Here is a 14956-nt window from a genome sequence, read left to right as displayed (position 1 = left end):
TTTAATTCCTGCCTCTCACCCTTATTAGTCGTGTCACTATGGACAAATTAGATATCTCATAAGCAGAATGAGGGAGTGGAACTAGATGATTTACTCAAGTTTCTTCCACTTTTACATCTATGTTCCTCTGATTGCCCTATGGAGGCACTTCCTCTACAAGCATGAATAGTAACTTCTCTGCTACATGAGAATTGGTATTCAAGAGTTTCTGTGGCCAATCTGGTGATGGTTCTCTAAGAAATTAGCTGGACCATTTCTTAAAAGAGAGCAATAAAAGCTCCCTCTGAGCCCACACTTAAATGTTGTACTTTGGGTTATTTCTCTGACATGAAGAGGAAGACTTGAATGAACATTGTAAGTAAGATCTGACAATCCTGTCATTAATTTCAATGGATTTGAAGTATCTTGAAATTACCTTTGTATGCTTCAACATCTTAATAGGAATTTAAAAGCCCAGGATCTTTTCCTAATATCACACATCATGGACCCCTTCCTCTAGCCTCCTTTGAAAATCAATCTCATGGGGCAGCTAGGTGGCTCTGTGAGTAGAGAGCCAGGTCTAGAGAGGAGAGGACTTGGGTTCAAATGTGCTTTCAAATACTTCCTAGCTGTGTGACCCTGGGCAAGTTACTTAACCTTTTTTGCCTAGCCTTTACCACTCTTTTGCCTGAGAACCAATACTTAGTATTGATTCTAAGACAGAAGGAAAGAGTTAGAAAAAAATCTCTCCTCTGGAGGAGGTAATTTAGGTATTTTTTTTTCAAGAGGATTCTTGGGTACTGTATGTCAACCAAGTCAGATTTGATAAGAGGTAGAATCAATTAGTGGATAGACACTTAAGCTTAGAGTCAGAAAGACTTGACTTTGAATCCTGCCTCAGACACTGACTAGCTGCATGACCCTTGACAAATCACTAAACCTTTCTCAACCTCAGTTTATCATCTGTAAGATGCAGTTAACAATATGACCTTATGTCGTTATAGAAATATAGACTATTATTATTTTAATTGAATTTTTCTTCTTTGAAAGCCCAGGATGTAAAGATTTCTCTTGAGATAATCAGGCTTTTATTTCTCATAATTCAGTTGCATTATATAGGTATTTAGTATATATATATGTGTGTGTATATATATATATGTGTGTGTGTGTATATATATATTTTCTCTGCCTTGATGGTCATACCAGGACATTCCTCAGAGTCATGCAGTACTGGGCCAGTCATTTAATTCTTCCCCTTTCCTAGGTAATTCTGGATGAAGCTAAGTTGCAAAGCAAGTTCTCATTGCATTATGGCAGTGAAATCAAAGTTCTGGTAAAAATATATAATTTAAAAACATTTTAGGAATTAAAAGATCTTAGTATTGAATTAATGAAATAGCAAAATAGTATATAGTAAATTAGCAAAACAAAATAGAAAAAAACATTATTTATATATAATAAAATTAGTAAAATATATGTATATATTTGTATATACATATATACATACATACATACATACATACTCATACATATTTTTTCTCTTCATAGCTAGTATACGTTTCCAGGAAGTACTGAGGTAGGTAGAATATTAGTCTTGGAGTCAGGAAGTCCTGGATTCAAATCATCATTCTAATACTCGCTAGTTACATAATACTTTGCACGTCACTTTACCTAATGTCAACCTAATATTATTTTTGTCCTCTGTAAAATGGGGGTATTAAGAGCACCTATCTCTCATAGATGTTGTATATAGAGCATTTTTACAAACTTAAAGGTGCCATATAAAAATAAGCATTCTTCTTAATAATAACAATGATAATAATCACTTAGACTTCTTTCTTGATAAGCAGCTGCCATAGATAGAGGAAGCTGAGAGAATAAAGACAGCCTGCTCTGTCTTTTAGAAAGTACTCCATCCTTCAAACTCTCATTCTTGCTTAAGTTGATAATCTGTCTTGTGGGACCATAGAGATACCACAGAAAGAATTTCAGTCCATGAGATCATGAAATTTCAGAATTGGAAAGATCCTCCAAGTCCATCTAGACCCACCCACTTCTTTTATGAGTAAAGTGGCTTGCTCCAAATCACACAGCTCATTAGTGACAAAGCCAGCCGTGAACTGAAGGTCTCCTTATCCATGGGCTCACATCCTTTCTACTAGACTGCCCTTTACTCTCTGTGCCAACCTTGCTTTCTAACACTGATGCCCATATGCTTCCAAAGGCTGCACTTTTCCCCTTACCCAATGTGTTCACATTAGAAATCTATCAGAATGAGTTGCTGCTTGGCTGCTTTGAGCCTGTTTGTAAACTTGGTGCTCATTTAGATTTAGGAAACAAATCGGATTAATAAGACCAGTGGTGCTCAGTAACTACTGGGCCTGGTACCATTTTCAATAAGGCATCATCAGTGCCAGCCTTGCTTCAGTGCGTTCCAGAATGCAAGTAATAGAATTTCTGTAGTTAAGCAGCTGTCACTTCCAGGGGCTGGAGTGCTCATGGATAAATCTGTAATGTGGAGGAGAAATGATAGATACCTAGTGGGAAGGGTTGGGAAAGTGGGAGGATTAGCCTAGGTAGCTTGGCAAGCTAAGACATTGGTACCAAAGTTGTCAAAAGAGAAGAAAACTGAAATCTACAACTTTGTCTTCCTTTTGGGTTAGAATGCCATTTGTGTGGGAGCTGGAGACAAACCTATGAGTGAATACAGATCTGTCCTCTACTATCAAGTCAAGCAGCCACGCTGGATGGAAACTGTCAAGGTAGGGCAAAAGTTGGGGAAGGGGATGGTGGAAGATGAGTGGAGAAATTTGTGATTTGTCTTCACTGTCCTGGTGGCATTCTTAATCTCAGCAATACAGTTAGCATTTTGGGTGAAAGTAGATATCAGCGTGGGATATATAAACATTTTTTTCCACCTAGGGCCTATCGTTCTGGGTATGTAGAAGTCTAATTGATAGTGATTTGAATAAAGTTTGAAAAGAGAAGATGCCAGAGCAATGGAAAGAGTTTTAGATTTGGCATCAGAGAGCCTGAATTTAAATGACCCTTCCAATCTGGGTAGAATTGGGCTAGCCATCTCATCTCACTATCTTTATCTATAAAAGGAGAGGAGTGGACTGAATGATTGTAAGGTCCCATCTGGCAGATTCTTAGATAAATTTTTATTATTATCTACCATTAGCATCATGGAAAACTTGACCTGGAGTTAGGAATCTCTGGTTTTAAAATCTTACCGTGGATGTGTACTAGCTGTGTGATCTTGCACAAGCCTCTTAACCTTGATGGGCCTCAGTTTTCTCACTTGGATAATGAGAGGGTTGGACTAGATAATATCTGAAGTCTCTTTCAAGTCTAAAACTGGGATCCTAGGATACATGTGTAATCCTGTGAACTTGTCCTACATAGCATTGGAAAGGGAGAAGAGGCCCAGGGAGAATGGTGACACAGGAAATAGAAGATATAGGTTCTACTTGAAAGGTGTTAATAATTTAATGGCGAAGATGGGATAGACATGAAAAAAGCATATAAAATCATTAAAACCTTCATAACCCATTGTGCATCCGTGGGTAGGTCAATTAACCTCTTTAGCTCTCATTCTTAAAATGAGGAGCTTAGACTAGGTGATCTCTAAAATTCCTTTCCACCTTAATGCTCTGTTACTCTTAAGTTTGGCATTTGGCCAGAGGACCAGTTAAGAGATGTCTCACCACCTCAGTCCACTTTATTTTATTGTTTGCAATAGTCCTTCCACATCTCTCCTTCCCAGCCCTACCCTTGTCCCTCAGACAACACCCAACCACAGAAACACTACAAATGTTGGCATTCAATTTCAACTTTGACTTTTAAAATTCATGGAACATTGATGCTTGCAAGCTATTTTTTCCAAGGGAGGATCTACACTCTCTCTCACTCGTGCCACCTTGGCCAAAATCCTTTCCCATCTTTGAAATTCCTGACCTTTGATCTTCTTTGATCTGAGCAGGACGATAGGATATGATGGCAGAAGGTGACATGGTACACCTTCAGAGCCCTTACTCTTGTCTAAAAGAAATATATTAGCAAACAGACTCAGACCAGGATGATAAGCTCTTTCTCTTGACAAAAGGATCCTAAAGCATGAATCTGGAATGAGTTTTAATAGTCATTCCTCAAAGTGGATCTTCGCAAGATCATCAATTTAGAGCTAGGAGGAACCTTAGAGGTCATCAAACACAACACTCCATTTTATAAATGAGGAAACTGAGACACAGAGTGGTTAAGTGACTTGCCTTGATTCAAAAAGTAATGAATATCTGAGGTGGGATCTGAACCTAGGTCTTTCTGACTCCAGTTTTGGCATTCTAGCTACCATTTCAAATGGTTTGCTAGTGGGTGATAGGACAATCTTTTTGCTCTGTTTGCTCACAATTTTAACCTAGCAGCCTTCTCAGATCAGGGTTGCAGCGGGATTGATAATTAGGAACTGGGAGTGGAGAATGGTTGGAATAGGTCTTCAGGGATCTCTATCCACTGGCACTGGAATGATTTGCACAGGGGTGACCAACGAGGTTGATGGTCCTGAATTTTTAGTGTAACAGAACTTGTTGGAAAGAAATACCAAGAAGAAGCTCTGTGTATAATCATGGATAAGATTTAGCCTCAGGATTTTTTTTCTGAATCTAATATTTATTGGATTAAAGTGTGTTATTAATTTGCATAAATGAGGCTCCTCAAGCAAAGCCCCTAATGACCACACTTAATTTGCTAAGCATTGATGCCATTTCCAGAACTCCTGGAGTATGAGAGCGAAATGTACGTTGCGTAGTTTGCAGTGCATAAAACCCTGTGCTAAAGTTATGTGACTTTTATATCAATTTGGGGAGATTCATTTCCCCCCACCATAATCTACAGGCTTATTTTTATTGGCTGGGGATGCAATTTGCCAAATGGATTATATTTGGTACTTTATTTTCTCTTCATAGTTAGTCCTTGTGTAATTTCTTTATGGTTCATCAGATTTGATGGATGTGTAATAAATCAGCGTGCAGAGCCCTCAGCAAAATGGAATGGTTTTTGGGGGTGGGAGGGATGTTAACCCTCTGTTTTTTGAGTCCCGATCTCTTTTTGCAAAGGTGGCTGTCCCAATTGAAGACATGCAGAAGATCCACTTGCGTTTCATGTTTCGACACCGATCCTCCCTAGAGTGTAAGTGTGTGTGGCTCAAGTTGCTGTCAAGGGCCCTGCTGGGTGGGGCAGTGGGATGTCAACATTTCTTTTCTCTGACAACATATATTTCCATTTCCAGCTAAAGATAAAGGGGAAAAGAATTTTGCCATGTCCTATGTGAAGCTGATGAAGGAGGATGGAACCACTCTGCAGGATGGGTACCATGATTTGTTAGTCTTGAAGGTACAATAGCATTTTTCTTTAATTTTTTTTCATTTCTTTTTTTTCTTATTCTTAACTTAACAAACAGCAAATAAAATAAGCATTTCCATATACATTGTAGAACAGAAGGATAGGATTGGACATAAAATTGTGAATCTCTATTATATAGAGCTTGCTCTTCTTCTTAAGTATACAATAAATCCAACATGTAACTTTCCAAGCAGCCCTACTTGTTTGTGATACCTTCTGGCCTCCCTTCTGCTCTCTTCTCTTTTTGGTGAGGGGAAAGGGGAAACTCTTTTTCACGCCCACTATACCTACATCTCTGCTACTTGGGAAAAATGAAAGCAAGAAAAACAAAACCATTGTAACAAAATTGCAGAGTTTGGCAAAACAATTTCCAACATTAGTCATGTCCAAAATAAATTTGTCATTCTGCACCTTGAGTCTGTCTTTTTTGGAAGAGGTGGGGAGCATTCTTCAACACTGGTACTCTAGAAGTTTGGATGATCATTTCTGCAATCAGAACTGTTGAGTCTTTCAAAATTGTCTTTATGTTGTAATCCATATTTTTAAATCAGTTTGGAGGGTACACATGTGTATGCAGGTACATGTATATGTGGCTGTGTGTATGTGTGTGTTGTACTTTCTGTACAGACTGAGCTTTAAATACTTTCAGAGAAAATATAGAAATTTACTGAGGTGGATTTTTTTTAATTTTTAATTTTTTTAAAACTCTTACCTACCGTCTTGGAGTCAATACTGTGTATTGGCTCCAAGGCAGAAGAGCAGTACAGGCTAGGCAATGGGGCTTAAGTGACTTGTCCAGGGTCACACAGCTGGGAAGTGCCTGAAGCTAGATTTGAACTTAGGATCTCCCATCTCTAGGCCTGACTCTCAATTCACTGAGCCACCCAGTTGCCCCCTGCCTTTTTTTGTTTTTGTTTTAGGGGGCAGCTAGGAAGCTCAGTGGATTGAGAGTCAGGCCTAGGGATGGGAGATCCTAAGTTCAAATCTGGCCTCAGGCACTTCCCAGCTGTGTGACCCTGGACAAGTCACTTAACCCCCATTGCCTAGCCTGTACTGCTCTTCTGCCTTGGAGCCAATACACAGTATTGACTCCAGGACCGAAGGTAAGGGTTTAAAAAAAAAAAGAAAAAAGAAATTTACTGAGGTGAAGGAAATCTAATAAGGAGAATTTGAGTGGTAAAGAAGATCTGGGACCCAATAGTGTTATATTGTCTGACATCATAAAAAGCTCGGCACATCTGGAGGGAGTGGCATGGACTTCAAGCAGTGGGTTTGCACTGATATATTTGTACCCTTTCTTCTCACCCTTGTGACAGTGGCATATGCCAAAGTACAAAAATAGTGAGCTTAGAAGCAAAGGGAGAAGGAGAGACAGAGGGAGAGAGAGACAGAGGGAGAGAGAGACAGAGGGAGAGAGAGAGAGAGAGAGAGAGAGAGAGAGAGAGAGAGAGAGAGAATGAGAACATGGAAAACAGATTTAACTGATCCACACTGGGATTAAATTAATAACTTTGGCCTCATTAGCACTATGCTCTTGACATAGACTTGTAACAGAAGTGCTAAAATGCTAAGTGCTTACCTTCATACAAGAATATCTTTAATTACTTAACAGAGTTTAAATATAGATATAGATCATTATTATAACTGTAAATTCAACATTTACAACAAACACCAGTCTACAAAGAAACCAAATATAAAATAGTTTCTTGCTAAAATCCCCCCACCCACCTTTCTCTACTACATTTGAACCTTTTATGTCACTTATGTCATTTTAAAAATAATTTTTACAATGAAAAGTCAAATATGGGTAACAGACAAACAAAGGAAAGATATGTTTGCCAAGTGTCCCATTATATAAGGGTAGTGCTCTGGTACAATGGGAAAAGCGCTTCATTTGGAGCTAGAGGAACTGGGTTCAAATTTTGCCTGTTACTTAATACCCATGTGACTTTGGTCAAGTCATTTGACCTCTTTGGACCTCAGTTTCTTTATTTGTAAAATAAGGGAGATGGACATAGATGCCCTCTAATATCCCTCTCTCAATCTATAATCCCATAAATTTTAGTTTAGAGTCTGACCGGGTTGGGAATGAGGTGGAATTTGCTACACTTTGATTCTTCCTCTTTTATAGAACAAAGCAATGTGACAAAGATTAAGGGAAGCTAGGAATAAACCCTGATGACCTAGCTTCCAGCTCATTGCCTTTGATTTTTTTTAACTTTGTCAGCACTGTATGCTGATGATAAAAAGGTAAGGAAAGAGGATATAAATTAATGAAGGAGAATTTGGTAGATTAAAGATAACTCTTATTTACATAGAAAAGATTTGGTTTAGGTTAAGTGGTCAGTTCTATGTAAGAAGGTGTCAGCAATTTCCTTTCGAATCCCTCTATAATGATTTTTTTTAAAACCCTTACCTTCTGTGTATTGGCTCCTGGCTCTCAATCCACTGAGCTACCCAGCTGCCCCCCATAATGTTTTCCAGAAGGGGACAGATAGTATGTTCTTAGTAACTATACACTGAATTGAAACAACCAGTCTGGATGCCTTCATCTGTTGGATTACCCTCTTTCCCCGTTAAACAGATTCTCAGTGTCTCATGTTACAGCACATAGACCAAAATTCCTAGTTCAGAAATTCTCTGCTCATTTAGTCCTTCCTTCTCTGACTTTATTCCTCCTCCTCCTCCTCTCTGTGACCCCCCAGCTTCTCATGGCTATTTAAGAACTTGACCACTGCCATCTCTGACTTGTATTAGACACTTGGCTCTTGTCTTGGAGGAGTAACCTGGGTGATGTTTTTAGGGGGACAGCAAGAAGATGGAGGATGCCAGTGCTTACCTGACTCTTCCTTCCTATCGGCACCATGTTGAAAGCAAGGGCTCCACCTTGAGCCGGAGTTCCAGCAGTGTGGGAGGACTCTCCATCAGTTCCAGAGATGTGTTCTCTATTTCTACCCTCGTATGCTCTACCAAACTTACTCAGAATGGTAATGAGGCTGCTTAGGAGGATGGGGTGAGGTTGGGGGTGAAAGGGAAATAGTGCTTTTCCTATCTGTGTTATATTAGGGAAGAAGAGGAGATAGAATCAGAAGAGAGGTTAAATGAAGGGCCTAATCTGATAATACGTGTGCTCTATGTTCTAGTGGGTCTACTAGGTCTGCTAAAGTGGCGTATGAAACCTGAACTACTACAAGAGAATTTAGAAAAACTGAAAATTGTGGATGGAGAAGAAGTCGTGAAGGTTGGTATTTTATTATTTTTATTCTTTATTTACTCATTTTTAAAAGTAATTAATTTTATAATTATATATTATAAAATAAATGTATTTATTAATGCTCTTTATTATTTTTAATCAAATCCCTTCACTTACATGATCCAAATTTAGACACTGAGCCAGAATTGAGATGTCCCTGAAAGATGTTAGAGCATCTCCCCTCCCCAAATGAGAACTGAAAATGCCTCTTAAATAGAAAAGAAGGTTATAGGATTTAGAATTAGAAAAGAACTTAGGGATCATCTGGCCTAAACCCCTCATTTTATGGATAAGGGAACTGAGGAGGTGACGTGAGTTACCCAAGATCATACATTGACCAAGTAGCCTATCTGGGCTTTGAACCCAAGTTTCTAATTGAGTGCTCTATTATTCCCATCCACCTCAGAGAATCACTGGTTGCTTTGATGAGTCGATGCAGTGACTACCTTCTACAGTAAATAAAATCTTTCCTGAGCCTCCAGCTACTAGTGCTTGTCCCTCCCCAGACCCATAACATTATGTTTTATGTCTCTCTGTGTACATGGTAGTCTCCCCATAGAGTTGTTGAAGATGGGGGCCTTTTTCACTTTAGCTTTTGTATTTCCAAATGCCTGGCTTGCTGATTGATGAATTAGTAACTAAGTACACAACAAAAGAGTGCCCCAAAGTGTCTTGGGAAATTATCCTTTTTTTATTATGACAATTTAAAAATTACCTGGAGAAACAATTTTTAACAATTTTTTTCTGACTTTTTGTGATTCGGATTCTCTCCTTTCTTCCATCTCCTGCCCTGCTGTTCCCCCCAAACAAAGTACAAAGTACAAATAGTCCGATATAGGTTATAGCAGTGCTTCCATGCAATACGTATTTCCATATTCTTGGGAAGCTTTGGTTGGTAAATTGCTATATCTAATAGACTGTCTTGTACACAGTAGGCGCTTATCAGCATGCTGCTAAGGTCTGCAACTCTGTGACTGCAACTGGTAACTTTTTATTATAACCCCTGGTTGTTAGGAAAGTTGGGAAAATAGAGTTGACCCGCTTACCCAACTTGGCGAAGCAGAGATGAGGCATGGGCGAAAAAAAAATCTCAAAGGATGGAGCCCTGTCTCTAAGCTGAGATTTCTGCCAGGACAAGCAGAACACTGGAGGTATTTTGGTTATGTCCATTTGGTGACATAGAGAGAATATAAAGTGTTTCAGGTGTTGGTCTAATTAAAGAAGTTCTTTTCTCCTCACAGCGAGGATTAAGGAAAGTACCTCAGCAGGCATTGTGACCTCGTTTGCATCAAGAGTTTTGTGTAGGCAGAAAATCAGAAAATCAACACTTGGTGTGGCAGGACCCCATCCTGGAGGTTCTTCAGAATATTTCTCCATCCTACCGGAGGGAGGCAGGCTTGGGGGAGTGGAAAGAGTGCCTGCCAAACCTGGAGTGAAGAGCTAGGTTTGAATCCTGCCCCTGACACTTACCAGCTGTGTCAATGCCAACCTTGCTGACCCTCGGTTTTCTCTTCTGCAACCTGGAGATCCAGGGACATGGTGATTTAGTGGGGAGATAGTTGGCCCCTGAGTCAGGGAGATGGAAGGTCAGCTTCTGGCTCTGACTAAACTGAGTCACTTACCTGACCACTCAGTACCTTAGTCAACTCTCAAGGTGATAAGTTTCAGGCAGGGACTGATATGTATCCATAAAAAGACTGTCCTCACCTGGGAGTTTCCTACGCTGAAAAAAATTACAGATCTAGTCCAAAACCAAGGCACAATAGAGCAACACTTTGGGGATGCTAGATGGCCCAGTGGATAGAGTGCCCAATCTGGAGTTAGAAGGACCTGGGTTCAAATCCGACCTCTGACACTTCCTGGCTTTGTAGTCCTGGGCAAGCCAGTTTACCTGGCCCTTGCTCTTCTGTCTTAGGGTTATTGTTAAGACAAAAGGTAAGAGTTTATAAAACAAAAAAAAAAAAATAGTAAGCATTTATATAGTTTCTACTATGAGTAAGGCACTAGGCTAAGTACTTTAAAAGTTACTCCCAACAATCCTGGGAGCGAAGTGCTATTATTAACTTCATTTTATAGTTGAGGCAAACTGAAGTTAAATGACTTGCCCAAGGTCACACAGCTAGTAAGTATCTGAGGCAGAAGTCTCCATGACACCAGGCACAGTAATCTATCCTAGTTGCTATACTCATGGTACCCATCTCACAGGGTTGTTGGGAATATCAGATAGAAAATATTTAAATGCTTTCAAGACTCTCAAACTCTCTTAGAAATGTTTCCTGCAATTTTTTTATTTGCTAATATGGAAACTATGGACAAGAAGCAGATTGCTGAAGTGAAGAGACAGTCAACCTCTGAAACTAGAAGACCTGGGTTCAAATCCTACATTTCATATAACTGGCTCTGCACCCTTGGACAAATGACTTAATCTATCTATGTTCCCAGGCAGCTTTCTAAGATTATAACCTGTAGAGTTTCTGATTTATATTAGTTATTGGGAGATTCTCCCTTGGGAATTTTCTCTACCCTTGAAATCATAGGTCTAGAGCTAAAACCAAATAACAACAACAACAAAAAAAACAGACCCCAGGAAACAGATTATGACTCCAAACTGATGCCTATATGCCTACACCTGTGACAGTCAGTACCAGTTACTTTCCAAGAACCTTTTTACCTTAGAAGGTAGTTTACTGGGGCAGCTACATGGCTCAGGGAATAGAGAACCAGACCTGCAGATGGGAGATCTTGGGTTCCAGTAGGGCCTCAGATTCTTCCTAGCTGTGTGACTCTGGGCAAGTTACTTAACCTCAGTGCTGCCTTGGAACCATTACTTCATATTGATTTTAAGACAGAGAGATTTTTTAAAAAGCAGTTTACTAGCTATATGAAGGCAACATGATATAGTTGAAAGAACACTATCTCTGGAGTCAGACAATTAAATCTCTCTGGCTCTCACTTCTTCTGTGATCATTTCACCCACTTTGGTTTCAGTTTCCTTAACAGAAAAATTAGGAGGTTACAGTAGATGGTCTTTGAGGTCCCTTCTAACTCTACTTTTAGAAATTTCCAAGTTGTCATGTCCCATGTTCCCTGCCCATGTTGTTGCTTCATGAGAGTTTTCTTTTTCTTCCCAGTTTCTCCAAGATACCTTGGATGCCCTTTTTAATATCATGATGGAGCATTCCCAAAGTAATGAATACGACATCCTGGTCTTCGATGCCTTGGTGAGAGAGTACTGGAAAACCACTAGGGTGCTCTGAACTCAGATTGTACTGATAAGAATACTGTACTTTTAGATCTCACAGAGTTGATTTTTGAACTGATGAATGGAATCATGTTTCCTTTAATTTTAAGGTCAGACTTTCATTTGTAACTTTGGTAGAATGGGAGGAAAGGAGATTTTAAGTCCTGATGACAAAATGATGTTGACCATTGGATATACAAGGAGTAGGGTAGGAAGTTTCTAGATTGCTTTTGCTGAAAATCCCCAGTGTTAGCTTATGCCTAGATGAGGAATAATAAATAGTTTTCTTGGCGATCCTCTCATTTGTCTTTCTGGGACTTCTTTACATCTGCTGGTCAGCCTAGTCCTGTCCCAGTGCCATCCTATTTACTGTCATAAGTTACCTAGAGCCTTCCATTAGACTTTCTTCTAGTCTTTTAGCATTATTTTTCTCCAAAAAAAATTGTGTTTCTTTGTCATGGAGAAAAGCCAGCTAAAGTGTTAATGAGTAACTATGGCTTAACCAGTTACCCGAGTATTTGCATTTTAAATGCAAATTGGAGAGAGCAAGACCTTAACCAAAAGAAATTAATCTCTAATAGGGGGATTTCAGGCCCTTCTGTAGGTATACAAGGGGGATACTTTTGAGAAAGAGAACATCTTTCAGAACCCTTTCAGGCCACATATAGGCATTCATCCATATCACTTGCACAGAAAGTCAATCTCATAAATGCTTACTCTTGACATCTTTATCAGATCTATATAATAGGACTCATCGCTGATCGAAAATTCCAACATTTCAACACTGTCCTGGAGGCTTACATACAACAACATTTTAGCGCCACACTGGCTTACAAGTAAGTGCATATGCTCACTGGGATTTCTTTGGTTGATTATCCAGTTGAAAGTCATCACCCACATATCCTGGGGGGAAAATTTGGCCCTTGAGTATTCCTTGGAGATTGAATCTACAGCTTTTCTTTCTAGAAAAAGAAAGAAATTCCAGATTAACTTTCCCAAAAAAGGACTAGAGCCATTTTACAAGCTGTGATCTTAGAAGTCATTCAATATTAGAGCTAAATGAGACCCTAAAGATCATTTAGTCTAATACTTTTGTTTTATAGATGAAGAAATTAAGTCATTAAATTGGTAAGAGTTTTTCTTTTTTTTCAACTTTTCTTTTCTTGATTAATCCTTTGAAAACAAACGGATCTAACCTCTTGAATGGAGGGTCATAGGATCTGAATTGGAGAAGACTTTCCTTTTTAACCCTCGTAACATAACTTAACCCCCACATGTTAAAAATGAGGACACAGAAGCTCTTCAAGTTCAAGTGATTTTCCCAAAGGCATTTAGCTAGTAAGTATCAAAGGTAGAATTTGAATCCAGAATTCATCTAGAACTCTTTTGCTAAATCCTGAAGATTAGCTCATATCTAGCTGAGAAATAAGAAATAGTTTTCTTGGCCATCCTCTCATTTTACTTTATGGGACTTCCTTACATCTGCTGGTCAGGCTAGTCCTGTCACAATGCTGTCCTAGTACTATCATGATGCTCCTGGTTGCCTAGAGTCTTCCACTGTAGCTCTCCATCAAGACATGAATTCTATATTTACTCTATTTACAATGACATTTTTCCTTTCCCATGGGCTTCATGAAAGTGCCTAATGGCTCATATTTTAGAAAAAAAAATCTTCGAATCTTATGATCATTTGGAGCTCAGAACTTATTGGATAGAGAAGAGACACTGTTATATAAATTAGTGTATACATACTTTGCAAACTTTAAACTAAGGTATAAATATAAACTCTTATTATCCAGCACTTAGCACAATGATGTCCATATAAGTAACTAATAAATATTTACTGAAATCAGAAATCCTGGGTTGGGTACTCTGGTTCTAATATTTGCTACCTGCATCTTATTTGGCAAGTTATTTCACCTGAAGCAGCTGGGTGACTCAGTGGATTGAGAGTTAGGCCTAGAGACAGGAGGTGCTGGGTTCAAATGTGACCTCAGACACTTCCTACCTTAGTTTCCTCCTTTATAAAAGAAAGGGTTGGAAGGTCACTTCAGTATTTTCATCCCATGAGCAGTGGGCTCAAAAACAAAAAGAAATCACTTAAGTTTTCTCAGCTATAAGATGAAGGCATTGTACTAAGTGATCTCTTAAGCCTCTTCTAGTTCTCGATCATACTTACTTCCATTTCTGCTTCTTAAATCAAAAGGCCTTAGGAACATGGTGGGGGATGCTTCTTGTTTATCACTCATTCTGTGATTATTCTTGTTGCTGGATCTGGGTCTCTTAGTGAAACATCACAAGGAGAATTAGAGAAGGGGTGACAAAACTTCCTATTAGAACCTGTTTCTAGACTTCTTAGTCCTGGGGCATATAGAATGGATTTAATTTTCATGGTTATAGAGACAGCTAAACCACAGACTGAGATTAAACCCTTTAATATTCCAAATATGTGACAAACCCCTCTCTTCAGAGTACCATTCAAACTCCCTGCACTGTTCCCATCTTTTATCCACAACCATACCTAAGTTTGGTCACTAACAGTTAAGGCAATCACTAACCACCTGGCCATAGCCTATTTTTCCTAGTGTTTCTTTTCACTGAATTACAGGATCCTGGAGCTGGAAGGGATCTTAGAGATCATGTCATCCAGCCTCCCTAACGTAATCAACTCTCATCGTTGCTATTTGTTTTGAAGATTTTTGTATACATATATACACACATATTCAATGATAATTTTATTTTGTTATGTAGGGTTTTTTCATTCTTAGGTATAAATGAGTGAGCTTGGATGCACCCACCTTTTGCCATGGATTGATTGCTTCATAATTTTGTGCACAAACTAATATCTGCACCATGTCCTGGGAAAAGAAGTATTTTGAAAATATAATCTTTTGTTTAGGAAATTGATGACAGTTCTGAAGACCTACTTGGATACTTCCAGCAGAGGGGAGCAGTGTGAACCTATCCTAAGAACCCTGAAAGCTTTGGAATATGTGTTCAAGTTCATTGTTCGGTCGAGGACATTATTTTCACAGTAAGTACCTGTTATGTAAGAGTGATTGATTAGCTCTGCAATTCCACTG

At 39.0% G+C, this 14956-nt stretch overlaps 1 protein-coding gene across 1 annotated transcript in view; it reads left to right on the top strand.

Moving 5' to 3' along the window:
• DOCK2 (dedicator of cytokinesis 2) overlaps positions 1-14956 on the top strand; it is a 562271-nt gene that overhangs the window by 88014 nt on the left and 459301 nt on the right. The window contains exons 15-22 of the mRNA XM_044659840.1: positions 2643-2741; positions 5094-5166; positions 5267-5370; positions 8183-8366; positions 8523-8620; positions 11764-11853; positions 12609-12709; positions 14773-14907. Coding sequence (XP_044515775.1) covers positions 2643-2741; positions 5094-5166; positions 5267-5370; positions 8183-8366; positions 8523-8620; positions 11764-11853; positions 12609-12709; positions 14773-14907 — 884 coding nt within the window. The remainder of the gene's footprint in view (positions 1-2642; positions 2742-5093; positions 5167-5266; positions 5371-8182; positions 8367-8522; positions 8621-11763; positions 11854-12608; positions 12710-14772; positions 14908-14956) is intronic.

Source organism: Gracilinanus agilis, chromosome 2 (assembly GCF_016433145.1).
Source record: "Gracilinanus agilis isolate LMUSP501 chromosome 2, AgileGrace, whole genome shotgun sequence".
Taxonomy (NCBI): Eukaryota; Metazoa; Chordata; class Mammalia; order Didelphimorphia; family Didelphidae; genus Gracilinanus; species Gracilinanus agilis.
This window is presented reverse-complemented; position numbering and strand designations above follow the sequence as displayed.